Source organism: Tyto alba, unplaced genomic scaffold, assembly GCF_018691265.1.
Source record: "Tyto alba isolate M040663 unplaced genomic scaffold, T.alba_DEE_v4.0 Super-Scaffold_2, whole genome shotgun sequence".
Taxonomy (NCBI): domain Eukaryota; kingdom Metazoa; phylum Chordata; class Aves; order Strigiformes; family Tytonidae; genus Tyto; species Tyto alba.
In genome coordinates, this window is record NW_024881282.1 from 46,670,860 (window position 1) to 46,698,663 (window position 27,804).

Genomic DNA, 27,804 nt, shown 5'->3' on the forward strand with positions numbered 1-27,804 from the left:
ACTTTAGAAGCCAGGGTAAGAAAAGTGATGATAAACTGCTGTTTACTGTACGTGGAGCTTTATATAATGCATGTTTTGTCAAAACAGCATGTTTGTGTTCAAAACTAAATTATCTGATTGTCTAAATTAATTTCTAAGCCTACTTTATGCTTAGTTCTATATTATATCATCCATGCAATCTTTGACACGGAAATTCAAAATAAAAAGGATTTATTGACCTTTCAGAGGTACAAAATTATTGACTTGATGGATTGCATACAGGCTTCTGATCACTAAAGACGATGGTGCCTTTAGGTAGTGTATTAACTCTCAAAATCAGCTTGTGTTGGCATACTAAAGAGTTGTCACTATATGATGGTTTGGAAGCTCTTGGAGAAGCTTGAAAGCATCTCTGGACTCCCTAGACAAAACTTGAATGCTTCCTAAACTATATTTCCTTGAGTTTTACGCAAAGGCCTGCATATCTTGCTGGCTTTGCAAGATCTTGCTCCCAGCAGATATAAATATACTAAAGACTCACATAGGCATCACAAGGATCCAAAACTTATCATTCAGCTGTGTAAGTGCCGAAGCTCTCCTTCTTCTCTTCACAGTATGTTTTGGAGATTGATTCTCATCTGCTCCCAATTTCTGTCAATACTGTATACGTAAATTACTGCCCAACTTTTAAAATGGAGTCTTCATTTAATTTTTTACAAACTTTTTGAAGTAGATTATGGAGACATGCAGATTCTTCATTTAATATTTTCATAAACTTTTCAAAATAGATTAGGGAAACATGCAGATACAGATCATGAACTAGCAGGTATATACTCTCTATAAGGGCAAAACTACTGCTGCTTTAACATTTTTATTCTTTATTGACTTTTTCTTCCTTAGAAATTGAAGTTGCTTATAATAAAACCAGTGAAATCTGGAATTAAATTTCAGATAGGTTCAACACTGTTTCTGTATAATGCTTATAGAACTTCTAAATCTCTGCTTTATAACTGTGATTTGTATCAAATAATCACAAGCTGATGCAATTAATTGAAGCCAGTTTATCAAGTTCTCTGTTAGACTTTTTACTGGGATTGTGAAAACGTGGAGGGTGGTATTCTAGAGAGCACTCTCATGAAGGTATGTTGAACTCAGCTGGGGCAAGAATAAGAATTAGAGGAGGTACAGAGAGATATAAGCTGTTTTATTCATTGTACAGGCTTGTCTGTGCAAGCTAGGAAAGTTTTGCACGTGGTGTTCTTAAGTAAGCTAGCAAGCTTTTTTTGCTTTTGGAGATACGAAGTTTCATATCTCTAACTCTGGATTTGGTTTCAGTTGTAGGTGCTTAGCATCTCAGAGAACTCAGCCATTATTGTTTAGGCACTTGACATCAGGCACTAACTTTTATGAATTGGGTTTAGATATAACCTTCCAACTACAACAATTTTATGCAAAATGTTTTTTTGTGGTCAAGGTAGGTCTAACTCATAATATTTTGAAATAAAGCCACTTAATATCTAGCTAAAAAAAGAAGGCCAGATGAAAACTGTAGTTATAATGCAAATACATACTTGAGATAATTTTGTTGTTTAGTTTCCAGGTTAGTGCTGTGTTATACTAAATGGAATAGTTCAAATGTCAGAGGACGTCAAGCTGTTTTGGGTAATGCTTGTTGAAAGGTGCATGTGCTTCTGCTGTATGGACAGAAGTTTTATGGATGTGAAAATTAGTGGTTTGAAGGTCTCTCCTTTTTAACCAGTTCAGATAGCCTTCACAGTGTAATTAGGAATATGTTTGCCTTTAGTTAACATTTTGAGAAACTGAAATAAGCAGAGACAAATATGAATACCATTATTTACCTTTATAAGCTGCTGTGACCACTTTTAAATGACACCTTTGTCTTTATTACTGGTTGTTGTACATAATTACTTACTTGACTGATCTTGACATGATCCTCCCAAGATTTCAGTATGTCCACCCAGCTTGTTGATGCAGCTGCATTTATACCAGTGGGTCTAGGACTTTGCCTAGATTCCAGCCTTCTTGTATTTGAATTCAAACTTCCAAATACAAAGCACTGTATTGCAGTATCAAAGTAAGTTAGGCTTCCTTTGTGAAACTATGTGAGCTTCAGCCCTTCTTACCTGCAAGTAGAGATGAAGAAAGAGAATTTGTGAAATCTTTAGCAATTCGGACCTTAAAGATTGAATCTTATGTCCTGTGGGCATCTGGTCTGTTAGAGATGCAATGACTATGTAGATGTAAGATATGGCAAGCTGAAGAAATTCCACCTGACAGAATTACTCTCTGTTAATGAATCACACCATTATCTGTTTATTCAAGTGCATGTCCCATGGAAATCATACACTAAGGGGGGGATAAAAACAAATGGTTGTAGCAGATCTTTTCTAAAATGGAATGTAAAACTTGAAACACAGTTGTACTCTAAAAATGTGAAAGCACGACTACTTAAATTTGGTATAGCTTTCTTAAATAATTTAAACATTTAAAAAATCAAGATGTATATGATGGTCTGGGGTGGGCAGGATACTGAACTACTCAGGATCCGTCCATACAACTGCCATTGGAATAGTTGTTTGGAACTAATGTTGTGAGAATTGTATTCTTTCAATCTACTTTTCTTGATAGTTTTATTTCCTTCAAAGGCCAGCAAAATTTTACTGAAGTCATGTTTTTATCTCTTAAAACATACTTACTCATCAGGTATGGGTGTTCCTGTTTCAATTACCCAGAAAAAGTAATATTGCAACATTGTTTTCAACTACTTACAGACTAACAGTTTGTAATAGAGCTTGGCTTATACTTTCTAATTTTTCTCTCTGAATGTGCTCCTTACCTGCATCATCATGTGATAAGGCATCATAATCTGTTATATTTAAAATCTGCTGTACAGTTGTGGTGTTTTACTTCTTCCCCTTCTCCAGGGGCAGACAGCGTTTGATGTGGCAGATGAAGATATTCTAGGATATTTAGAAGAATTGCAAAAGAAGCAGAATCTGGTAGGCCTTTTGCATATAAAGATAGATATGAATATACATATACATACTATATTATACATATGTTTACAGTATACAGCTCAGAGCAGCACATAGATTAAAAACAAAGGTTTGATTCAGGGCTTCAATTCCAGTAATGTCACAGTCATCTCAAAAGATCTTTTATGCCCTTACTTGGTCAGTTATGGTGACCAGAAAGCCATGGAAGAAAGAAAGTACTCATCTACTTGCCTGGTCCGGTGGACATTTTATGATCCGAAGCATCAAAAATGATCGATTTACTTGCAATAACAGTTTCTGAGATTTTAAAATTTTTAATTTTGACACTTTGAAAGCTTATACACATTCTAGTGTTTGTAGTAGTTAGAGAAGATTACCCTCTATTTGTAGTTCTGTCACACTGATACTATTCTATCAATTTAATTGCATCATTCTGTATGTTTTGAAGCTTCACAGTGAAAAACGGGAAAAGAAATCTCCCCTAATTGAATCCACAGCCAACATGGATAATAATCAGACACAGAAAGCATTCAAAAAGTAAGTAAGCTATGAAAAATAATAGGCTCTTAATAAAAAAGTTAACTTTAAAAGCTGTCACAAAGTCCTACTTGACAGGCTTTAGTAAATTTTTCAGAACTTAGTATTTTTCTTTTCAAACTCAGTAAGGAGACATTGATCATGGAGCAAGAAAAGAACGCATCTAGTATAGAGTCTCTGGAGCAAGAAAAAGCAGATGAGGAAGAAGAGGGAAAGAAGGATGAATCCAGTTGTTCTAGTGAAGAGGAAGAGGATGATGACTCAGAATCAGAAGCAGAGACAGGTACATTATTTGCAGTATTGTCTTTCTTTAGGTTTTTACTTTATACATTTACATGTTTAATACCACATGATACAGAGTTAAGTATCTTAAGTTTTACTTATTCTCTTCACTAAGCTTCTAGTCATTTTAAAGCAAGTTTATGTCTGAAGTCAAGTCATAGGAGAGATCTCAAACAGATGTATTTACTGGTGGCTGTTCAGGTTAAAGCTGTTATCCTACTTATTTGATTGGCTACTTAACAACTGATACTGTTAATTAAATAGTTGGAATAATGTGAGACTTAAGTAGCATGTCAGAAAACATTGAAGAAGTTAGAAGGTCAAATCAGAAATGAAGGCTTCATATCAATGTTGGCTTGTGGAACTGGTATAGAAATTAGAATAGCAGAAGTGCAAACATTCTCATTTGTTCTTGCCATTCTGAAGTAGTTACCAATTAATTTTGCAATTTTGGCTCAGGTATTCACAAAGTACCAGTGCATATATTTTCAATGTGTACGGGAAAAAAACTTTTAAAGGTGCAATTTTAATGTTAACTGTTACTTCATATACAATTTCATTTCAAGAGGAATGCTCTTTGGAAAGTTTGGAGTTGTATGCAGAGAAACACATTACTTTGTACTTCTCTCTCCAGCTGAATTTATGTGAGTTTTTTTCTTTGAACAATTACCAGAGTCTTCAAGTAGTGATGTGAGAACGACATAACATCTTTTTCTTTCAAATCAGAAAACAAATGTCAGGCAATCAGTGTTTAAAGATATATGTTCAATCCTAATAAAGAATTTTAGAATCACAGTGCACCAATACAATACACAAACATAGATGTCATTAGAAATATCTTGTTACTGTTTTATACTTACATGTATTAAAATAGGTAACCCTTTCTGGTGATCTGTCAGTTCTCATTTTAAAACATCCTTTCTAATTTCTCCACCTGAAAAGATAAGACTGAGGAGGGATTTTAGAGCCAATATATTATAAATGTTTAACTTAGGCAGAAATAAAAATAAGTTGCAAAACCAGACTGTCTACTGTGGTTTAATTATTTTTGTATTTTGAAATAAACCAGGATTTCAGTGTTAAGTTGGGAAAAAGTCTGTCAAGCTTTGTAATTAGTCTTTTACCTTAGTATACTTTCATCCCTTATTTACAGAGGCTGAGCTTTGGTAAACTCAAAACACTTGTAATATATAACATGTAGTAATTTCTCAGTCACTGAGCTAACTGTAATGTCTCCTGAACTTTATGACTCTGGTAACTGTGTTCTCTTCGTTACCAGTAGATAGTTTGTGCCAGGAAAATTTGACTGTGACACAAGAATTAATTTATGTAAACTTTGGGTTTTTTAATATCAACAAGGCTTTATGATACTTTATTTGGCAAGCTAGACTTAAACTTTTCCCTGTAGAGCTGCATCTCTTAAATTCCAACCTTGTACTTTCCCTTTTTTCCCATTATTCTGCTTAAGGTAGTTTTCTAGTGTAAAATCTTAAGATTGTAAGGAGCATTCTGCTTGTAAAATTTTAACAGTGTTCAATATTCTGAAGTAGTGTAAACTGTGGTTTCTAATCCATTGCGATATTTGAAATGTTTTCCTAAAACTTACATTCTGTTTCATTGATTATATGAGAATACAGCGTAAAAATAAATGCATTTTCTTCTGTAAAACCAAGAAGGGAAATACAAATATAAAGCTAGTATCTCATAAAGGACAGAGAAACAAGCTGAAGAACAAAATTTTACACAGTTTAGGTTTTTTTTAACTTACTTTGTTTGAGGTAGTTTAATGGTTTTTTTTAAAGTTAGTCAATATTAGCTCAATCATGCATACAGCTATGTTCTTGCTGTCCTTGAAATAATTTCAGAATACAGTTGTGAAAAATCCATTTTCCTCCCTCCATGCTTTCACTCCTGATCACTTTTTCTGTATATTTTAAAGTTGTACTACTCATTTGCAAATTTCCAGCAGATCTACCTGTGTATCATCTCAAATCATACTATCAGTCCGCATTGCCCTCTTGAACTTATCACCATGACCTAGAAGTTTGCCACCATTTATTTTCACTCATGTTTAAAAAGAACTTTCCATTAAGTGCACAGTTAGTCATGTAAGCTGATTTTTTTATATTTGTGTTTGTTTACTACGTAAGTAATTATTCAAAACATCTGTTAAACTTTGTCCATAACTAAAAGAGACGTGTAACAGCAATACCATTAATTATATGATTTCCAATCACAGATTGGTGCTTTGTTGAATTTGAATGTTACATGTGAGAGGACTTGTACGAAAACATAGCGTGCTTTCTACATTAACTGCTCCTATGCTGTATGGGTAGTGTAGACGTAAAGGTATCTTTATAGTAGGGCCAAAAACAATGGGGATTGAACCCCATGTTGCTCCATACTTCACAGATAGGATGTAGCATCCCACTTCAAAGAATGTGCAATGTAAACAGGTGAAATAGGAGTGAGGTGTAAGATTATGAAGCTCAAGCAAGTGCAGTGACAAGAGTTGTATCACAACCATGACATTTTCTGTGTGTTTGTGTAAGAAGGGTTAATGTACACAGACAAAGAACAGAGAAGGAAGCGTGGGCAGGAAGGACAAGGCAGAAGCGAGTGGAGTAGGTAGACAGTGAAACATAGATAGGAAAAGCAAGGGACAAAAAAGGAATGAAGCAAATGGGAAATCAGAGCTCTGGAAGGCAAGTCCCTGCCTCAGCTCATTCTAGTGACCAGAATCCCCAGCTGGGTTCTCTGTGCAGTTATTTCTTTGTACTCAACATGCACAGTTATCCAAGAATAAATGTTTTACTTTGAATTAGAATCTTCTGTAGTTCAAATTAACTATTACATGCCAACATACTTCCTACTGTTAAATTTTTATGGTCATTATCCACCTGCTAAAATACAGGCTGTGGAATCTCTGTCCCTAGATGTTTTCAAGACGTAACTCATCAAAGCCCTGAGCCATACTGACCCTGCTTTAAGACAGAAGTTGAATTAGGTGACCTCCTGAGGTTACTGTCAACCTGAATGATTCTGTGGTTCTGTCTCTGCATCTCTTGAGTGTTTAACACTTGCTGAATAACAAAAAAACCCCGTTACATTCATGACCATTATGGAAAAAAGATGGACCTAACTAAGATACAGATTAGGAGTGAGGAGGGAAAACACTGAGGAATAGATAATAAAATGCTGTTTGGAAAGTTGACTGTCAAATTTGTTCAAAAAATATTCAACTCTGTTTTGTAGAAGTGAAGAAATTGTGAATGAAATACTAAAATTAAAATCTTATATATATTTTGCAGATAAGACCAAAACCTTGGCAGCTGTAACTAATAATGCAAATACCACAAGTACACAATCAGCATCAGTAGCTGTGACAGCGCCTTCAGTAGCTGGTGGCCAAGGGGCACCTACATCACCTGTTAAGAAGGTAATATAGAATGCCTTTCTTGTGATTTTAGATTTCTGTTTCTTTGTATAAGCATACATTTTTTGATTCTTGTGTAAAAAGTGGATTGGGCTATCCACTGAATTGATGAAAATATGCACAGATATCTAAAATAGTTTGTGTTTTTCTGCAGAGACTGTGTTCAGTTTTTTAAAATTTTGAATGGTTTTGATTCTAAACAGGGATCTAAAATAGGGAACTACAAAATAGCTGAACATAAGGTCCTTACCAAAAATCTGTTGCACAGTGAGAGGAGTTCTTGTTTTTCTGAAGCTAAACTTAATCTTTGGAAAGTCTTTTCTATGCCAGACTCCTCCAAGATTTTTAGAAACTACAGTTCTTGTGTGTGTCTGCCTATATTTGTAATGCACTCAAGGCAAGGGTGGCAGGTGTGACTAAGGTACTTTCAGGAGTCCTTAGAAGCTTTCAGCTGCTTTTGCTTAGACACAGAAGTTGAAGTTGATAACTGAAATAAGAAGTAGAAAGTGCTGTATTCCCAACTCTATAATTTTAATATGGTTAAGACGTCATGGAAGAGCTAGAAAATTGGGATGCATGATCTGTTTAATGCATAGCTCAAAAACACACCTAGCAAAACCATATTGCATGCAGGAAGCTTTTTACAGCTTGATGTGAAAAGTTAATTGGAATGAATTTTAATTTTATTTGTCAAAAGGAAGATATGTGTGCCTGGGGAAAAAAATTACAGTAGGTAGTAATGTATGGTCAGAAGGTGGTATACAAGTCAAACTTTTAAAATATCAAAGCAAACTGGATAGTAAGCCATTAAGATTTCATTTGTCAATCATTACAACTTTTCTATACGCATCATAATCAAAGCATAACCCTCTACTGATTCTCCTGAAATGCATGTTCAGGAGAAATGAGAGCCATGATATACTGAAGCCATAGTAGAGAGAGAAGATGTACCTGCTGTGCAAATAGTATTGTATTTAGCTCCTGGGAACTTACTTGAGCTATACTTTCATGTTCACAATAGAACCTAATGATGATTCATCTTACAAAGTATACTTTAATGTAACAGATAAAGGGAATATGTTGCCCAACTGCATCATATTATGTGAAACTGTACAATAGGGTTGAGCCAACCTTCCTGATCCCAAGAGCTGCTTTACAAAAATCATTGTGACTGATGTCCACAAGATTTATCTCAAAAAAACATGAGAGCAAGAGGGGTATTGTAGGCATGGCTCACCAGCAGGAATGACTACTGTTTCCTCTTGCTGAGCTTTGCAGCTGGGCAGGCATCTAGATTCCAGGGTGATCTTGTGATGTTAATCTAAACATTTCCTGCTGACTCTCTAAGGAATTATGGTTCTCTGTCATGGGAGCTGCATTTGCATTGCTCAGGAGCTGTGCAGAACTCAAGAGCCACAAGTTCTCCACAGAAACCATAACCAATATGTGAGGGAGGGAAGATGTTGTGAGTATTTGCTGGTTTGCAAACTGTGCTGAACTGGAATGAATTCAAATATATAGTGAGTATTTTACTGCAAGTAAATAGGGGTACTTTATATAGTTCATTTTTTGAAATCACTTCAGTAATACAAGCCTTTGTGACAGTTGGGCAGTTTAGCTGATGTGCTCTCCACCCAGTTTTTTTGCTGCACTTAATTATCTTTGTACTCTGGAGATTCTAGGATACCTAACACTTCAAACACTTTATTTTTCTTGTAATTTTCTGAACTTCATCTTGAAGTCAAAAGTTTCCTAGCTTGTCCCTTCCAATGAATTTACTTTATATTATGCAAAATCTGCCTAATCTATATGACCTTCAGCAGTGGGACATTACCAAATTGTTGCTGGGGTGTGGCTTCATATTCCAGAGCTAAACGGTCAAATAGACCTAATTTTTTGGTATGACAATGCATGGGACACACACACGAGTGCTTTTATATGAGAAGAAGGAATAAGTATGATTTTTAGCTGAATTGTAACATTTTTTTTTTATTATGCAGTAATTAATGGCTTATCTTTTGGTTTTAAAGGTAAAAGGTGCAGGTTAAAAATAAACTGTAGTTATCTTTCTAATACTATATGTGAAAAATTCAGGGCCGTCTGTAGCTACAAAATAAATACACATTTATATCAAGACTGATCATCTTGTAACATAGCATGTACATGTGATCTAGAGAAGCAGTTGCAGCTCACATCAATGAGCAAAAAGGCCTTACACTGTTCTTACTTATGAAGGTGAAACAGCACTGTATGTGTGATGTTGCACCTGCCTTTTCAGGTTTGCACCATCTATGCTGCTGCAGTGACTGTTCTGTGTTTACACCATAGATGGCCAAACCATATGTTGCTCCCAAGTTGTGCAGATGCAGTCTACTAAGCTTGAATTTGGGTTTTCTTCAGTCTATATGGCATTCAGTAATGCTGATTTCTGTCTGAGGGTACTGAAGTAAGGCAAGTTTGGGAGTGAAGGTATGGCTTTGAAAGCTAATCTAGCATGGGATGTTATTAAGGGATATGAATGAAACACGATAAGAGATATGTCAGTGTGAATCTTTTAGTATTCTCAACCATATGAGGATTTAGGCCATGGACCTTGTTAGGTCAACAGGCTTTGGTCTCTTCTATGCAAACTGTAATTCTGTCTCTGAATTAGCTGAACACACTGTGATGTGTTTAGTAAGATCTGTTACTAACATTTTAAATCTCTTACTGCCTTCTGGTATTTTTGTGCTGTAATGAAGAGCTACATAACATAAATGTAGGAACAAACAATGTGGTTTTAAAACAAGCTTTGTTTCTATTTTCTATTCTTTCAATCTTCATCTTTGTCTTGTCTTAATTGGCTTTAGTATGATTTCATTCCTCCTATCATGCCTGTCGTGGAGTCAGTAGATCCTGCATCATGGAGGCAGGGCTTGCGCAAAACTGGCATTGTTCTTGTGCCCAATAAGGGTGAAAAATCTATGGTGAGGTTCTGGTGTGCACAAGTTTGTGTACAAGTTGCAAAATAACCTATTTAATCAAAATGTTGATACTGGATTTGCATGTTTCTAAGTTTGCATCTCATGATCACAGTGTGTATTACAACGTGTGGGTTTTTCTAAGCTAACTTCTAGAGGAGTAGTATACCTTGACCAGTTTTACATTTCTTATCTCATTAACTAATTTAAGAGAAGAGTGTGTAGGTTGTTTCTCACCACAACTCCCCTATGAATTCTACACTTCTGTGATTATTAAAAACAGTTGTGTTCTCAGATCTCCACAAGGAGCATGAATTACCACAAGTAATGTGAATTAATAATGTAAATTCATTTACATGTGTTTTATAGTTTCCAACATCTACAACCAAGGTTTCTCCCAAAGAAGAAGAGAGGAAAGATGAATCTCCTGCTTCATGGAGGTTAGGTCTTAGAAAAACTGGTAGTTATGGTGCGCTTGCAGAGATCACTGCTTCCAAAGAAACTCAGAAAGAAAAGGACTCTGCAGGTGTTATGCGTTCTGCTTCAAGTCCTAGACTTTCCTCTTCATTGGACAACAAAGAAAAGGTAATTGTTTTCACTGTGAAACAGCATTTTGAGGAGCTGATCTGCCTTACTTAGTATAGATGTTTATGATGTAATGTTGAAGACTGTATTATATATCTCTTGTTTCCCAAAATTCGGAAAAGTTAAATTATGCAGCCTCTTAAATTATGCAGCTTTAAAAGCGTAGTACGCACCTTCATTGTATTCCATAGTAATTTTTTATTTACAAAAATGTAGTTCTATAATGAAACACGAATACACTGAACAAAGTAAAGAACTAGTTTGGAACAGGTAACTGAACAGCGTAGAACTTGTGATTTGGCTTCAAGTACAAATGTTTAAATGTTTTCAGGATTAAGAGTGTTACTATACTATATAAAAATACTGAAAAGTTTACTTTCGGTAATTAGTGTTGGAATTGTACTGCAGCAAAGCAGAAAAAAAGAGAAGTCAAGTAATTTGCATCACTAGAATGAAAACATAATTTCCTTTTCCTACTGTATTTCTTAGGATATTTAACTAAAGCTTAAAAATCATTATAATCGGATCACAATAAATACAGCTGAAGTTGTCATAATGCTGATTTTCCAGCCAATAGCAGTATAATAAATAATAGTAACACTTAATAAAAAATACATGTCTTTCAGGAGAAAGATGGAAAAGGAACTCGACTTGCATATGTTGCACCTACAATACCAAGACGACTGGCCAGTACCTCTGACATTGATGAAAAAGAAAACAGGTGACTCTGAAGTTAGAATTTCTGTTAAATATAAAATTACTTGATTTTAGAGTGGCTGACAAACTTACAGATTTTAAGACAATGCTAATTTATAGCATTATCCTGCTCTATAGGTTATGTTAATCTGTAGAGTAATCCAGTTCCTGAAGGTCTTTGATCTTGTAAATTGTAATGACCCTTTTTAAAATTCAAACTGTTATATGACAAGAGCAGAACTGAGTGATGAGTGTTGTCCTGTTGGGGAACAAAATAAATAAAATCTAAAATATGAAGTCATAAACTTTAAGATACTGAAGGATGCTAAAAGCATTTTACTGTTTTGTCTTGAGCCATGGAGCGCTGCTACTAGGCTCCATTATTACTTCTGATAATAATAAAATGCTGTGTTTTTTACAGTCTTCGCTTAAAACTGTATCATGCAGCATCAATGATTTATAAAAAGCGTAGTGAAGTTACAAAAGCAATTATTCTATTTTTCTTGTTTATATGTTGACCTTTCATCTTCTTTTGGAGAGTTTTACTTTCTTTGCTGGTATTTCTTCTATAGCTTTCAGTATAAAAGAAACAAAAAGTTTAGGTGCATAGGCTTTGTTACCTGTTAGGATTTGGGGTACTTCCAAGGCATATTTACATTGTCAGAACCTTCCCATTTTTCATTTCTCTTTTACTGAGGTTCTACTCGGACGTTTTCCTGAGTTACTATAGAACGCATAGTACAAAGCTTAGATGTCTCCCTAACGTCTTGTTTCTGTTGGATTGTAACTAGATAGCTGAATGCTGGATGACCTGAACTGAAAATCCTGTCATTGCTCAAAGCGTGCTATTATAATTATTGTCTATAAGACTGATAAATCTCTTTATGGCTGAAGAGGAGCTTCTTTGTTGCTGCTCTTGAGGATGGTTCATTTCAGCGCAAACACAAGATAAATACTGCCTTTTCCTATGCTTGCTGAATACTGTTGCCTAAGTTTAGTCTCTGGGTGACAAATCACGTTTCAAAACAGGGATATTCCAGTTCTTATGCTCTCCTAAAGTTCAGCTTAGTTTGTTAGCATCTCTCATGTTAGTTGGCCAGATTTTTTTAACCTGTATTTCTATAACAGCACGGTTTGGCGTTAATGTTTGTGCTTATGATTCTCTGGAGTACTATATGCTTTGAGGCCGAGTTTGTCAGTTTTCGTTTGTCTATTAGAGAGATGATTATTATTTCAAATTTTATTCTTTTGAGATCTTCTCAAGAGCTCTTGTTCTCCAGAAGTGTCTTAACTAGATGATACCGTAAGATTGAGATTAATATTTCATTGCAACTATATTTCTTAGAAGCTGTTATTGCTTGTAACAAAGTGATTAAAGTTTGCTTCAGTGTTGAGCTTTGTTTGTGTCCTTGGCACATCACTTGTAACCATCATGGCTTATTCACACACACAGTTCCAAAACTGGACATGTTTTATCTCATATGCATTGGGTGAACTGGGGCCATCAGTTGCATTAGTCCCAGTGCTGACCACACGATTGAGCAGAGAACTTTGTATTCCTTGGTGTACCAGAAATTAAGCCTGCTTTTAGGCCAGCTTATTTAGGCACCAATACTTTGTCACACTGTGATGTGGCGGACAACCCAGCTTGCTTACTTAAAGCCATCTGAGATTTTTGACATTTAGTCTGACCTTCTTTACATGTGGCATTTAACCATCTGCCTTCAGGTACCTTAATAAATTATTAAGGTTTCTGCCTTTGTCCCATATGCTTAGCTTAATGCTACATTCTTATTCTACCTGTCTGAACACTTGCTTGTCTACCTTATTGATGATGTAGAGTAATCCAGCTAACATCTTACTGTGAGTAATGGAAAGGACTGCAAGATGAATCCCAGATGGGCTTTAAATGAACAAATCTCAGACATCCAGCTTCAGTGGAGTAACCAATGCTATAGCAAAAGCACTGAAGTCTGTAGTGTCTTGGCAAAGTGAAATCTTCAGTAATTAGGAAAAATTTGTCATGCAGCAGGACCTTTCTATGGTAGATGATATTTCAGAATTTCTCTGGTGGTAAGAAATATCCCTGCATTTGATCATTTTCCAGAGTTGTTTCTGACCGCAGAAATGCTAGCATAAATTTTTGTGCAAAAAGAGTTACATTCTGAAGGCCAAAGGTATCTGAACATAAATACATCTGTACAAAATTTTGTTTTATTTTCCCTTGCACACCTGGCTGCCTTTTGTGTATAGTTTTGTGAAAGATATTTTTTTTTCTTCCTTCTATCTGAACTTCACTTCAAAACTTTAGCTGACATTTTTATTAGAAATTCAGTTTTTTTGCATCTCAACATCAGTTTTCAGGGTAGTTTTTCTAAGTAGATTTTTGCAAGGTTATTTTTTGCTGCTGTAAACTGCAACAACAGGCTAGAAATTCCTTATGAGTAAAGTAATGTCAGCTAGTGATACGTGGCAGGCTGCTCAGGAATGGCTACTGCAAGACTGTTTACACTAGTCTACAATCTCATGAGTTCTGAAAGCTAGTCAGCTTTTGAACTACTTCTTATAATAACTAAAAATGAAAAATCCTATGAAATTAATTTCTAAAAAAAACCAACTAGTTTTCCCTTTATTGCACAGGATAATGTCAGGAGCACACAGAAAAGCCTCTTGTTCCTCTTTTGAGAAAAAAGAAACCAGCAATGTCACAGACAAAAGCTGATGATTGATTTCACGTTGTTTAAATCCTCTTTAGCACTCTTTGATGCTATTTTTCTATTATATTTCTAACAGTGTTAGTATGCATGTAGTATTTTTCCACAGGAGCTTGAAAATGGTTGTCAGTGAAGGTAATTTTATTCCTATTCTGCACGGTTATGTTTATTTTAAATGCGTTATCCAGGGTTTTAATTTGAAACTCCTTTTCAGTCAAGGACAACCTTCTTTAATATGAGTTTGCTAAATTAAAAACTTTTTTACAGGGACTTGTCTGCTAGCTCAATACGTGGTGGCAGTTCCTACACTAGGAGAAAATGGGAGGAAGATGTCAAGAAAAACAGTTTGAATGAAGGTCCTACATCATTAAACACAAGTTATCAAAGAAGGTGTGGGATTTTCTCTCTCTTTTTTTTTTTTTAAATTCAAAATAAGCTTGCAAATTAAAAAAAAAAAAAGTACTAAATCACTTTGTAAGGACAGTTTAAAATTGAGTGGTGATATGTTGAAATGTTGCTCATAATAATTGCAAAGTATGTATTTACACTAATGCAGTGCTCTTGCTGATTTTAAAGCTATACCATTTTACTAGTTTAGGGTGTTGCAGCAACTGCTATGAAATTAAAATTGCATAATTCCTTTTTCCTATCGTTTATTTCAGTTTGAGGATCATTTGACTCTTTTCAGATTAGTTCAGTAGCCAAAAATAGCTATTTTAAATGTTGGAATAAAAGTAATTCTGCTTGGTATCTGAAAAGGGGGAAAATATTGTCTCTGAATTTTGGTCTTTGAATGAGAATATCAGAGGTCTTGGGCTGCTCTCCATAACGGTAGATTATAGCCATACCTATGCTGAGTATCAGCATCATAGAATACATAAGTAAAACTAACTTAAAGGCGAAGTAAATTATGATTAATATGAAAATAATTTTCAGGTGTGCATGGTTCCAATCTTGCAGGATTTTCTAGGGAGAAATCATATCCTGCAAATGTGTACAAGATTAAATTTGCTCCATTGTGTAGTTTCAATGTAATGTAACTATTGGAGTAATGTTCTTCACTGGAATTAGTGGAGCAATAAATATCTAAAATGAATGGATCAAAAGAAAAGGATCAGGTAGCTAAGCTGCATATTGATATGTGCTGCTGATGTACATGGTGATGGGTACTTAAACTTTTTTTTTGGCCTTGATGTTGATATTGTCAGTGGCATGTGGTCAGGCTGTTTCGAGCAGCATAATACATCTTACATTTTTGTTAACCTCCTGCCTTAAAAAGAAAACTCAGTTTTCCTAACTTTAGGTTTGGGAGAGATGTTGCACAGATTTCCTGTTCTGGAACAGTTGATGTATGAGGAGAATCTTTGCATGTTAGCTGTTACCAATATTTACAATCCAGTCTTCAAACAAAATGTATTCATCACTTCTAAATGACATGTGGTTCTTTAATGGTTTATTTCATTAATTGCTCTTGTACATTTATTTTTTCTTTGTCATTATAGAATTGCTAGTAATAGAAAAAAATGATCAATTGCAGAATGATAAAGAAGCATCTTTCCTTAAATCTTTTGCAGTTAGTAATACAATGCTCTGTCTGTCCTAACTGTGGATTCTGAGGTTTAGTCATGGGCAAACATCCTGACTTGGTAGTGCACAATTTATTCAGCCAGAACCAGTGGATAAAAATGCGGAAACCACTGAATCTTCTTTACAACCAGAAGAGCAAGGGAAAGCCTGAGCAGGGGGTTAATTTTTCTGGGAATGATTTAAAAAAAAAAAAAAAAAAAAAAAGCAGTACATTTAATTGATTGAAAATTATGAGAGGAGTTATATTGATGACATTTTCTTTTCTGACAAGCTGTTGAGTAAATTTCTGCATTTTCTGAGGTATTCAGTGTGGGTGAAACGGCAGTTTAAAAATGGGACATTGGGGGCCCCATATGAATACTTCAGTAGGTGTGATCAAGACAGTCATAGATAAACAAACCAACGAGATTCCGTTCTTTATCTTCTCTTCTTGTGCAGAAATGGTCAGGACTAAGGGACACTTCTGCTGCCCTCTGAAGTCATAAATTAAAAGTCTTAGTCAAGGAAATAGTGAAGAAAATGCTTCTTTTGCCTTAGAAGTTTCAGAGGCTCAACTGAGACACAGAATACACAGGCAGGAATTTAATGGCTCGTTCACAGCTTCGTGATATTTTAATGAGCAAAGATACATAATACGAATTTATCATCTGTACATGTCTCTCCTTCAGTGGCTCCTTTGGTAGAAGACAAGATGACTTGATTAGTTCTAATGTTCCAAGTACTGCATCAACAGTTACCTCTTCTGCTGGTCTTCAGAAAACACTGCCTGCCAGCGCAAACACTACTACAAAGAGTACAACGGGTTCTACTTCAGCAGGTGTACAAAGCAGGTAATGCACCAGCACGCTTCTTTGTTTTCTATTTTTTTTGTCAGGTCTACTGTGTGCTTATGTATGTGCATGCGTTCTTGTTTAGTAGATCCTGGGGCTCTGGATTTTTTCACTTTCCTGTTAAATTTGTTTTGATTTTGTACAATTTGGCTCGAAAATTTGTGAATGGCTTTCTGCTGTAAAGTGACAGCCATGCTGGTGTGAAAGAATAAATCCAATGTTAGAAGGGTATGAAGAATAAAAGTTCAGTTATTTGGAACTGCTCTATTCTTATTTTATTCAATTTAATAGCTCAAGTTGAGCTTTCCTAGTAGAGACATTTCTCAGTTTTCTTTTTAAAAAAATCCATCCCTCAACTTACATGTTATTAGTTGTTTAGTAAAGTGCTTTCATTGTTTAGCTGTTTCCTTTTCTCTTTTTTTGTGTTGCTGCTTGTTATGCTGTAGTACCTCAAATCGTTTGTGGGCTGAGGATAGTACTGAGAAAGAAAAGGACAATGTTCCTACAGCAGTGACCGTTCCTGTTGCACCATCTGTTGTAAATGCTACAGCCACTACCACAGCCATGACTACCGCTACTTCTGGCACTGTGTCCTCAACATCAGAGGTCAGGGAGAGACGGAGGTGTGTAAAGGTCCTAAGAGTAATGTTGCTCTTATACAAAAGTTACATTTTTTTCTTATTTAAAGGAATGTGTTGGTTACCACAAATTTGGACAGTACAGTACATAAAGCAGTGTTGTTTGCTCACTCTGTATTAAAACAACTAGCAACATGCCTCAGTTTATGTAAGAGCTTAGTACTGGTAGAGACTATTCATGAAATTTAAACTTTGATATTGTATATTTTTGACTGGCCTTGGGTTTTCATTTGGTATGTGATATTTTCTTATTTGTATTTTTGTTAATAGATTAAATGAGTCCTTTTAAAAATACCCATAATGGAACTATGTAAAATCACTTAATTAGAAATAAGAAAATCGAAAATTAATTACTTACTACAAGTACATTGCTGCAGATTGAGCTACTGTGCCATTGGCAGTATGCTAATAAGTTACAATGTAGCATTTTTTGGGGTGATTTTGTATGCCTGGCGCTACTGAGAAAAGGCTATTGAACCCAACACATTCTGTTCATTTTATTGCATCCTTTAGGGTCTTTTCTACTTGAAACATAATACTCAGTTGTAAATGCAATGGTTTAAGAGCTATTCAGATTGAAGAATGAGTACGAAGCTGATGTAAATCTTATTTTAAGAATATGATGTTTTTTCTGTTACAGTTACATGGAGGTTGAGTTAAGATTGGTGCATATTTCTGTTTCCATAAAGAGTTGTTACCAGCTATTTATGGAAACAAAAATAAGATTTCACAAGGTTGTTGATTCCTGTTAGCTTTCCTTGGGTGGTTCTTCTTCAGGATATTTATAAATGTTTATCCTTTAACTCTTCCACTGAAAATGCAAATTCCGATTTTTGCGTTGCTCCCGTAGTAGTTTTGAAATATAACTCCTGTATCAGTGCCAGTTGTGTGTATTCTGTATGTTCATGGAAGTAATGAAGCTGTTTGTTGAAGAAACAGAAGAAACCTGCATTCTTTTGGTCCACTTAGGGTAGCAACAACATTTCAAGATTCCTCACAGCTTTAGGCCTGTTTAGGGCAGTCTTCCATAGTCTTCCTTTCATACCCAAAACTGTGATGAAATAACTTCTTTGAAATGAATTTTTTTTTTTCTTGCCCACCATGATTCAGGAGGTGCCCACACTTCCTTACAACCCCTTTCAATAACAACCGTAGTTGGAACCTGCATTTTCCAAAGCAAAATTTGTCTCAACACGATAAATCAGAAGCAACACCAAGAAAATGCATCTATATTTCAAAAGTAGTTCCAATTTTAAAATGCAAATGCTATTTAAGTCTCATATGAGCTAGAAAAGCAAGGAAATTTAGAATTAAGGCTTTTGCTGTCTCGTTTGCTCTCACTAGTGTGTGTATACTAATGCACATATACTACGTATGCTTTAGATACCTGCAGTTGGCCTGAAATTCCTTGTTTTTATCTGACTCTGGGTTAATAGTGTAATGTACTGTTGCAGATGCATTCTTGATGGCTTATTAAAATACCTATTGAAACTTAGAAATTGGCAAAACTGGGTTAATTAGTGCATGCATGTGAGACCGTAGCGCTCTAAGTACCAGCACATGCATATCTATCTGTATATATACAGATACATATATATATGTGCATGTGTATGTATATCTGTGTATGTTTATATGCATATGAAAAATGTCTATGAAAGATTATATGCTAAATGTTTTCTTAATAAATTAACTTGGTTAATCCATATTTATAGAGGAAGTGTGTATTTAGAAAGTATGCTTGAAACAGTATTTCAAAAAATACTTGAAAAGTGAAGACATTATAAACTACTCTCAGTAATGAAACATGTAATAGTGCATCCTTTTGGAATAGCTGAAGAAGCTATATTCTTTACCTGATTTTTAGGATTGGTTTTAGAGAAACAGGGAAGAAGACTACAAACTTGAATCTTCAAACGTTTGTATCATGAATAATACCACATAGGCAACCTGTGTGGCATACACAGGGGATGCTAGGGAAGGGCACTTTCTACTCTGACAGTAGCTGTAGTGTGCACGTGGCAAATTGAGAGTTTTCATTCTTCCTCAGTGAGGTTAAGAGCAAGTTATGTGGAGTAATTTGTTACGATTTTCAAGCCTTGAACATTACACCTGCTCTGCAATCTGAACCTCCTAGATAGGTAGTATTTCAGGTCTTGTTAGCTAAAGCAGCTAACAAACATCCTTTTTCCTAATATACGTAGGGCCTAGGGATCTAGGAAAATGCAAAGTCTATCAACTATGCTGTGTGCAGAACAGGATAGAAAAATCAAATTAATATAGTAGGGGTTTTTAAAAATGTGTCATAAGAAAGGAGATGTTTCTACTTTTGTAAGTATAGCTGCTAATTATAAATATTTCCCTGTGTTTTGGGGGTAATTTAATAGAGATAGAATATCAGTAGTAATCCATAGGATTGTGTAAATTAAGTTTATTTTCAAAACTTAGAATTGTTTTAGAACTGTTTCTATTATGTGCTAAGGCTAACAAATATATAATTAGGTAGCTAATTCTATTGCATATTATATTATTAAATATATACAGCTGCTCTTTCCATAGATAAATGATTTAAATGTAAATAGGTGATGGCTTTTGAAACATAATCACTAGGCAATTATTGAATCATTAGCCAATTATTCATAATGAATGACATTTTAAAATACAGACAATCAGAAAGTATTGCAGAATCTGACTGTGTTGTTTTTAATGTAGCTAATTTTATGGTCTAAAGAAGCTCAGAGAGGTTTTGTGTTTTAAGCAACCTTTTATCAACCTTCTGATTTTGCTTTCTCAAATTTTTCTAATGTTTAGCTTATCTAAGGATTTTTTTTAAAATGTTGAATTATAACAGCATTCCCAGGATATTCTGTAATAGAAAATCAACAAATGAATTAAAAATGTTTTAGTTCTTTAATGATGCTTTTACATACATCCATGTATATATGTTACACACATACAAATATATACATTTATGCATGTATATGTATCTCTTTTTTTTTTTACCCCAGTTACCTGGATTAGAGAATTTCTTTGAAGAGTCCAGACCTTGTGTGTCTACTCTAGTAGCCTTTTGGCTACAATTACCTGCTTGCTCTGCAGGATTTTTGTGGGTTTCATGAGGATTTATTTTTAAGCACAGTCTTTTCAAAGGGACTTGGACTACTCAAAGCATAGATGATTCATGTGAAAATGCGGTAACCGCCTCCCCAAGGATTTTTAATCTCTGGTGCAATGGATGATATAATTAGGTTTTCTGCACTATCAATTCACTTAGCTTTTTGTAAAAGCCTGCAAGTTATGTTAAAAGTTAATACACACATATGTATTTTATGTGTGACTGGCTGAATCTCTGAGGCCTTCTATCCCTATGTTAGTAGACTAGTGAAATACCAACAAAGCTTAAGTTATATTTAGAGAAAATTGTAAAAAGAAATGTAAATTAAGTAGGAAAACACTACGTATTTTTATTGAGTTCTAAGGCTGCTATCTTGACGAACAGAACATTATGATATGGATGAAATGTCTAAAATGTAATCTGTTTTATAGTTAAAGATTTTCTTCTAACTGCTTTGTTTTTCAGTCATACCATGTTGTGGAGTTTTTTTCTGACCATTTAATACATTTGTACAAAAGTTGTCATTTGCCAATTTTGTTTGTAATTAACTTTAGATCATACCTCACTCCTGTACGGGATGAAGAGTCAGAATCCCAAAGAAAAGCTAGATCCAGACAAGCAAGACAGTCTAGAAGATCTACGCAGGTATGGGTTTATTAAAGCTTCTACGTTTATGGAAACATACCCCTGGAGCTCCCTGAGTACAGTGAAGTTTTACTTTCCCAGTAAAACTACAAATAAACTGATGGGTCTTCCTGGTATAAAGCTACTCGTGCCAGATGAAATAAAGCCTCTTTTTTTTTTCCTTTTCTTCCCTGAAAGCTTTAGGACCCTCCACTGTGTACTGAAAGTTGCTTCTTCTAATCACTGAAGAGTGACTTAATACAAATTTGAATGCACAGACTCTTCCACTGAAAGGAAGTTTTTGATTGCATTATGGTAAAATAGCTTACTCAAGTAATGGTATCTGATGTTATGTAGAAGTTTAAGACTTTGAATTCTTTACGAACTAACAGCTATATGCTTCTGGCTTAAAACTTAATACTTGAAAATTAGGCATAGTGTACTGTATTTACTTCCATTTCTAAGTCTTTCTCTGTGCGTGGACTATTGAAAATAATGTGATTGGGCTGACCAACATATGGATAGCCAGTAGGATCCATAGCATAGGAAAAAATACATTCAACCTAGTTTCTATGGACAGGGAAGAGTACTAAGGAAGAGGTGGTTTGTTACTTGCTAATAATCTGGAATCTAACTACATGTCACCTTTCAGCATTTCTCTTTCTTACTTTACATACTGATATATGTGGTGGTTCTTTCCACTCTCTCTCAGAACTATCTTATACTGAATTGCAAGCGGTGCAATCCTAACATAGGGAAGGATCTGACAGTGGCAAAATAGATCTCTAAACAGTACTTGAATGCTCTTTGGGCAGTGGAATGATTACCAATTGCTGACAAACTGAGAATAATCACCAAATAGTCCCTCAATAAAACACAAAGAAATACTCTAGCCATCATCCTTATCTGCTTGAAGGCCAAATCTATATGTACATTGTTTACTGATACTACTTTCAAATATTTGTGGTGTTAAACCATTTGAATATTTCTGGTTCCCTTTCCTACTGAGAGGCCAACACTGCTGGGTACAACTTTATCTTACTGGAGTTGTTTTTTACTTCGTGATACTGATTCAGAGCCCTGAGAGATGGTCAAAACCACAAGCCAACTATTGTTGAATCTTTACAGTGAAGAAGTTCGGAGGAATTACTGTACTAAAACGTTATTAACACAAAAAGCAATTAAATAACTGATAAGATGCAAAACTGGCTTTGAAGATTAGATTGTGAAATGTTTTAAACAGTATCTCAGCAAGAGACATCAGCTGAAAAATACAGTAGAGAAAAGCTGTCTTCAAAAAATTGTTTGCTTTCTGAGTTTATTTCAAAACTAGTTTTTAGCCTCAGAATATCAAAGAAATAAGTAATTAGTTGCAACTTTCTCTGGTGACGTCAACGCAATTTTTTATGTGCTGTTGACTTAAAAATCCAGTTGCAGTGAATGAATTTGGAAGGTATCAACATTTCTGAAAATTCAGTAAGTATTGTGTTTTTAGGGTTCTTTCAAAAATATTTCGTATGCTTATGATGATATTGAAAGGATCTAGTGGGTTCTTAAATGATTTCTATGTGATATGTGTGTATTAGCTAACCTGAAAATTGTGTTGCTGGATCACATTACAGCAAACACTTGCCGCGAATCAAAAAAGGGATGTTTGGTTCTGAGATTCAAGAGAAAATATTATAGGTAGAATATATCGGTAAAATGTATTTCTTAATAGTTAGAATCAATTTTATTAAGCTTAATTTTGTCTTTAAATTATGTATTTGTGTAATGTGATTTGTGTAATTTGTACACATTAATAAGAGTGATATATTGAGACGTTGTTTGCGGACTGCTGTTTTCACAGGGTGTAACACTGACAGATCTTCAAGAAGCTGAAAAAACTATAGGAAGAAGTCGTCCCACACGAACCAGAGAACAGGAAAATGAAGAAAAAGAAAAGGAAGAGAAAGAAAAGCAAGACAAAGAAAAACAAGAAGAAAAGAAAGAATCTGAAACTAAAGATGATGATTATAGACAAAGATATTCCCGAACTGTTGAAGAGGTATTTTCATGATGGGTCTCTTTAGGTAGAGAAATTATATGAATCTTAAATCCAACTATAATATTTTGGTACTACTGTGAGAATAGTTTATATATTGAAATGTTTTAATATCCCGTGGTTTATATTTGTTTAATCTTGGTAAATTAATTTTGACATTTTTCTGCTGAATAGCCATATCATCGCTATAGACCAACTTCAACTTCAACGTCTTCGTCGTCCACCTCTTCACTCTCCACATCCACTAGCTCTCTTTCAACTTCAAGTCAACTAAACAGACCAAACAGCCTTATAGGTATAACTTCTGCCTATTCTCGGAGTGGAACAAAGGAAAGCGAGAGAGGTAGGAGTACTGCTCATGATTGGGGTTGTTTTTTTTTGTCTTGGGTGATCCAGGGCAGCTTATGTTTCTAAAGGTAGTTCAAAACAGGGTGCGATATGTAGGACCACTGGGGATGTATTTTACTCCCATCTTCTGTAAGAAATTCCAAAACACTTGTATAGAGAGGAAAAAAGATTTCTCTGTACTTGATGCCGTTTTGCAGCCGTTTCATATGTGTATGTGTTTTCCATTGGTAGGTCATAGAAATGTCAAGTATACTGCCATCAGTATCCACATAATGCTTTCATTTCTGCTTTAACACAGCAATGATGATAAAATATCACATTCCAGGGTTTAAATACCTGCAGGTATTGAGAAGGAATTTTACTTGATTAAATAATTGCTAAATAACTGGGGGGTTTGTTTCAGTCCTTCCACATTGAAGGATCGGAATGATGCTTTCATGTTTTAAGGACATCTCAGGGTTTCATGAACAGCTGAGAACAAAGGGAAGGGGACATTTCCAGAGGTAGTTCAGAATATGTAATGGAACAATACTTTTAGGTACTTAACTGGTTTATGTAATCTTAAGCAGAGGATCAGATACATGATTCAGAGGTCAGAAAAAAGCTCTTCCCTGTCACTGAGTTTTTGACCTCGTTTCAAATGTGAATCACCTGCTGTAGTTCTCAGAGGCATTGTGTCTCATTAGTTGCCTGTCAAAGGAGGAGGCTGTTGACGTACAGTGTGACCTGTTCTCTGTTGGAGGCATGCCACAGTTGACTTGGGAGAAATACTTTAATTCAGGTTATCGATCAGTAACTTGAAGAGGATTACTGATTGAAATTGGTAATTTTGTTATACAGAGGATCAGATTAAATGGTCCATTGATCAAATCTCCATGAACTATATAGCAGTATTGCCATGTTCCTTAGACCAGTATTTTCTGAGGATGTTATTGGGGCTAAGCTTCAGGGATATGCTTTCTGAATTTTTTCCCTCTGTCCTAACATTAATTGAAATTTGGATTAAGATTCTTCAGTAATGCATGCTTACTCTAGGAAACTCTTTCTAGACTGTTCTATAAAAAAGAATTTCATGGGTAAATATTAGCTACAGCGGGTTGTTTTTTTTTTTTTTTCACATTATGACTTTTGGAGGAAAAATACATTACCATCTGAAAGCCCAGAGGTAAAAACATCATTTATTTAATCAGGAAAGGTGTATGTTCACCATGAATATTTGTATTTCCTTCTTTTCTGTTTAATTCTTACTTCACACTAAAATATTTTTCTACCTCTGAAGACTAATGATGGTAAAGTTAAGTTATTAGTGACGATTCTATCTGAAGTCTAATCTGTGGTTTCTTTCTTTAATAAAAGAACATGAGACTGAATAGACTTGTATGATAATAGGTAAACAACTTTGGTTTGGGCGGGTTTGTTTATTTTTTTTTTTTTTACAAATTACTTGTAAACATATAGGGGAACAAACACAATCCTGAGGTATTGTGTCAGTTTGAAATTGCAATTGCATTTCTTTTAAAGAAAAAGAAAATCTGTAATATATTATTAATCTAACCTAGTAGATCCCTCTTTATTCTTCTATAAAACAGAAATGGAGAGGACTGTGATGAAAAGGGGGACTCTGAGGAGGACTTAACAGACTTTTAAAAGTTTTTTTTTAAATACCAAATTCTTGATATAAGCAAAAAAAAACTTATTTGAAGAAGAATGGTGAAGAATTTTCTTACTTTGTACTTTTATACATGTACTGACACAGATGTTTGAATTACGTGGCAGTTTTGAAAATTGAATTTTAAGTCCAATTTGTAGTGTATTACTGTTAAATTGAAACATTTCATTTAGGTAGTTGAGGTGGAATTAGTATTTTGCAATTGCTCATCAAGAATTGGAACAATATTTACAGTATTTCAGAGCTATATTCTGAGGAATGTATATTACAGCAAACCCTGTATATGGTAAGAAGCTTTTTAGCAAATTTATTTCAGGTAAAAAAATTAATTGTAAGAATCTTAAAGACTGTGTCAGACTTAAATGAGTAAGAAAGATGTTATTAACAGAAGGGGGCAAAAAAGAGGAAGAAAAGGAAGAAGATAAGTCACAACCTAAGTCTATAAGGGAAAGGCGGCGACCAAGAGAAAAACGACGATCTACAGGAGTTTCTTACTGGATTCAAGATGTAAGTAAATGACTGCTACTACTGATTCATAGCCTTAGTTTGTAGCAATATGGAATGTGCATAGTGTATTCTTTAAATAAAGAATAGTTTAGAGTAATGCAGTATGTAACTAATTGTTCTGGAAAAAAATGGTGCTTGTTCAAGTTATGTATTCTCTGTTTCTCTGTTTTGAAACTTTTAGATGAAAAATCAACATTAAGTCAAAGTTATGTTGATAATGGTAGAAAGAATTCTAGAATACTGTAATAACCATAACTTAATAGGAATTAATCATAGTCTAAGGAAGAATAATCATTGAACAATCCTTTTCTGTTGCATGCATACCAAAGCTGTAAGAATGAGACTCATTATCTGGCGCATTACAAGTAGCCGTGTACTTACAGCTGAAAGAATTTCTGTCAGATTAGAAGGGTTGTAGTTGATGTTTAAGCGGATTCTCTTTCCCTTTTCGTTGTTACGGGATCAGTACATAATTTTGTAAAAACAAGATTTTCGTGTGCCAAATGCAAAGTTCTGTTTCCTCTCCTTCTGGTACTGAAAACGTACTTGTTTGAGAAATTTTTGTCATATATCCCATATATATTTTCTGTACATTTTAGGTAGAATTCTACTGCTCTTAGATTTTCATATGAAAAGTCTAAAATGCCTTAAAATCTCAGTAAGTTTTAAACAGTTTAATTATTTTTTCTTTCCCACCTCTTTCACCAGAGTGATGAAAATGAACAGGAACACCAGTCTGATTCAGAAGAAGGAACAAATAAGAAAGAAACTCAGGTAATTTTAAAAAGATAGTTTATTAACTTTCTAACAGGTACAGTTTGATTGTAAAATTTCTGTTGCAGTTGGATTCAGTTAAAAGAGTACGTACAGTAGAGTTCTTACAAGTGCATTCTGATTCGTAATTTGTGGTATGGTTCACTGCCATTTCCTTTGCAGGCTTTAATAACAATTTTTAACATATTAACAATGGCTAAAATGGATGTCTTTCTCTTCCACTGTGATTATATAAAATTATCGTCCAGAAAATATAAGTGAAATTTCTGACACAAAGGTCAGGGACATGTTGCAGCAAGTTACTGGAGGGAGCTTTCAGTTTCTACCTTGCAAAAACCTTTCTTCCATCTGCTCTGTTATTTTCACATAAATAATGTCCAGTGACTTAGGCACACTAATTAAAACCAGTGCTGTCAGTAATGTAATTAACGAATAATATGAGAAGTTAATATAATGAAGCATGGAAAGCTGAAGAGCACAATCTACCTGATTTCTCCATTGAAGAAAATTGATGTCTGAACATCCTAATTCAGTACTATAAGTCTTGTTGAAAAGTCAGTCAAAAACAGTGTAACAGGCTTGATTTGATAGAAAAAGTCCTTATAAACTGAATGGTGTGCGACAGTGGGATGAAGAGGGGTTAAAAGGGAAGTAGTAACTTAAGCTGTACAGTAAAATGCTATAGCAGAACGTATTTCTTTTGACCTAAACCCTGGAGTAACACACTACAGAATCAGGTTCGTTATTGAGGAATAAAACTCAGGTGTTGTTGCTCTCCTTTCTGTAAAAGCTTCCATTACACATTCCTTAAATAGATTCATTCTGTGCCATTTTGGTTTGCTGTATTTTTTATTTCCATGTCATGTTAACATAAATGCATAGTCCTGTTTCCTTTCCTCCCACAACTACGTATCGTTATCCTTAGATCTCTAATTGCTTCTTATTCCATTCTGTAGAAATTCATTTTGATAAAATGTGCATGTGCTTCTGATAGAATTAGGCTCATATAAAGCTACAGTGAAATAGTACTAAATCAGGCCCAAAATTATGAGTATGATCTAGGATTAAAAGAGTGGGGGTGTTGGGGTGGGATGGTGGAGAAGTGTAGAACTGTCTGCCTAATCATGGCTTGCCCAAGGGGTCAAAACATTCTCCTAGCCTGTATACTTCCTATGAAATACTTTGGTAGTTTGGTTTCATTATAAATGAATATAATATCAGATTTTGAGAACTCTGAAATAAATTGAATGCATGAACCAAGTTCACTGTCTCCTAGTTACATAAATTGATTTTGCTTTGTTGATACAAGCTCCTTTGTCATATCAGCTGCAGAAAATATGAAAACAGTGAAAGTGAGATGAATATCAAAATACGTATTTCATGTGTTCTTAAGTTTTCTTTTCAAGTTTTGTCAAACCTAGTATGGAATTTCCAGTATAGTATCAAAAATGCAGAAAATGTCCTA

The 27,804-nt window shown here is 34.7% G+C and overlaps 1 protein-coding gene across 3 annotated transcripts in view; it reads left to right on the forward strand.

Moving 5' to 3' along the window:
- The window catches only part of PPP1R12A (protein phosphatase 1 regulatory subunit 12A), a 124,384-nt gene that overhangs the window by 76,214 nt on the left and 20,366 nt on the right, over positions 1-27,804 (forward strand). For 2 of the 3 annotated variants that reach the window (XM_042792007.1, XM_042792009.1), the window contains exons 6-19: positions 2,925-2,999; positions 3,445-3,533; positions 3,659-3,816; positions 7,127-7,254; positions 10,581-10,796; positions 11,423-11,517; positions 14,474-14,596; positions 16,462-16,623; positions 17,070-17,246; positions 20,928-21,018; positions 22,847-23,044; positions 23,216-23,384; positions 25,447-25,565; positions 26,274-26,339. In XM_042792007.1, the coding sequence (XP_042647941.1) occupies positions 2,925-2,999; positions 3,445-3,533; positions 3,659-3,816; positions 7,127-7,254; positions 10,581-10,796; positions 11,423-11,517; positions 14,474-14,596; positions 16,462-16,623; positions 17,070-17,246; positions 20,928-21,018; positions 22,847-23,044; positions 23,216-23,384; positions 25,447-25,565; positions 26,274-26,339 (1,866 nt within the window). The remainder of the gene's footprint in view (positions 1-2,924; positions 3,000-3,444; positions 3,534-3,658; positions 3,817-7,126; positions 7,255-10,580; positions 10,797-11,422; positions 11,518-14,473; positions 14,597-16,461; positions 16,624-17,069; positions 17,247-20,927; positions 21,019-22,846; positions 23,045-23,215; positions 23,385-25,446; positions 25,566-26,273; positions 26,340-27,804) is intronic. The other variant, XM_042792008.1, reaches the window with a different exon arrangement.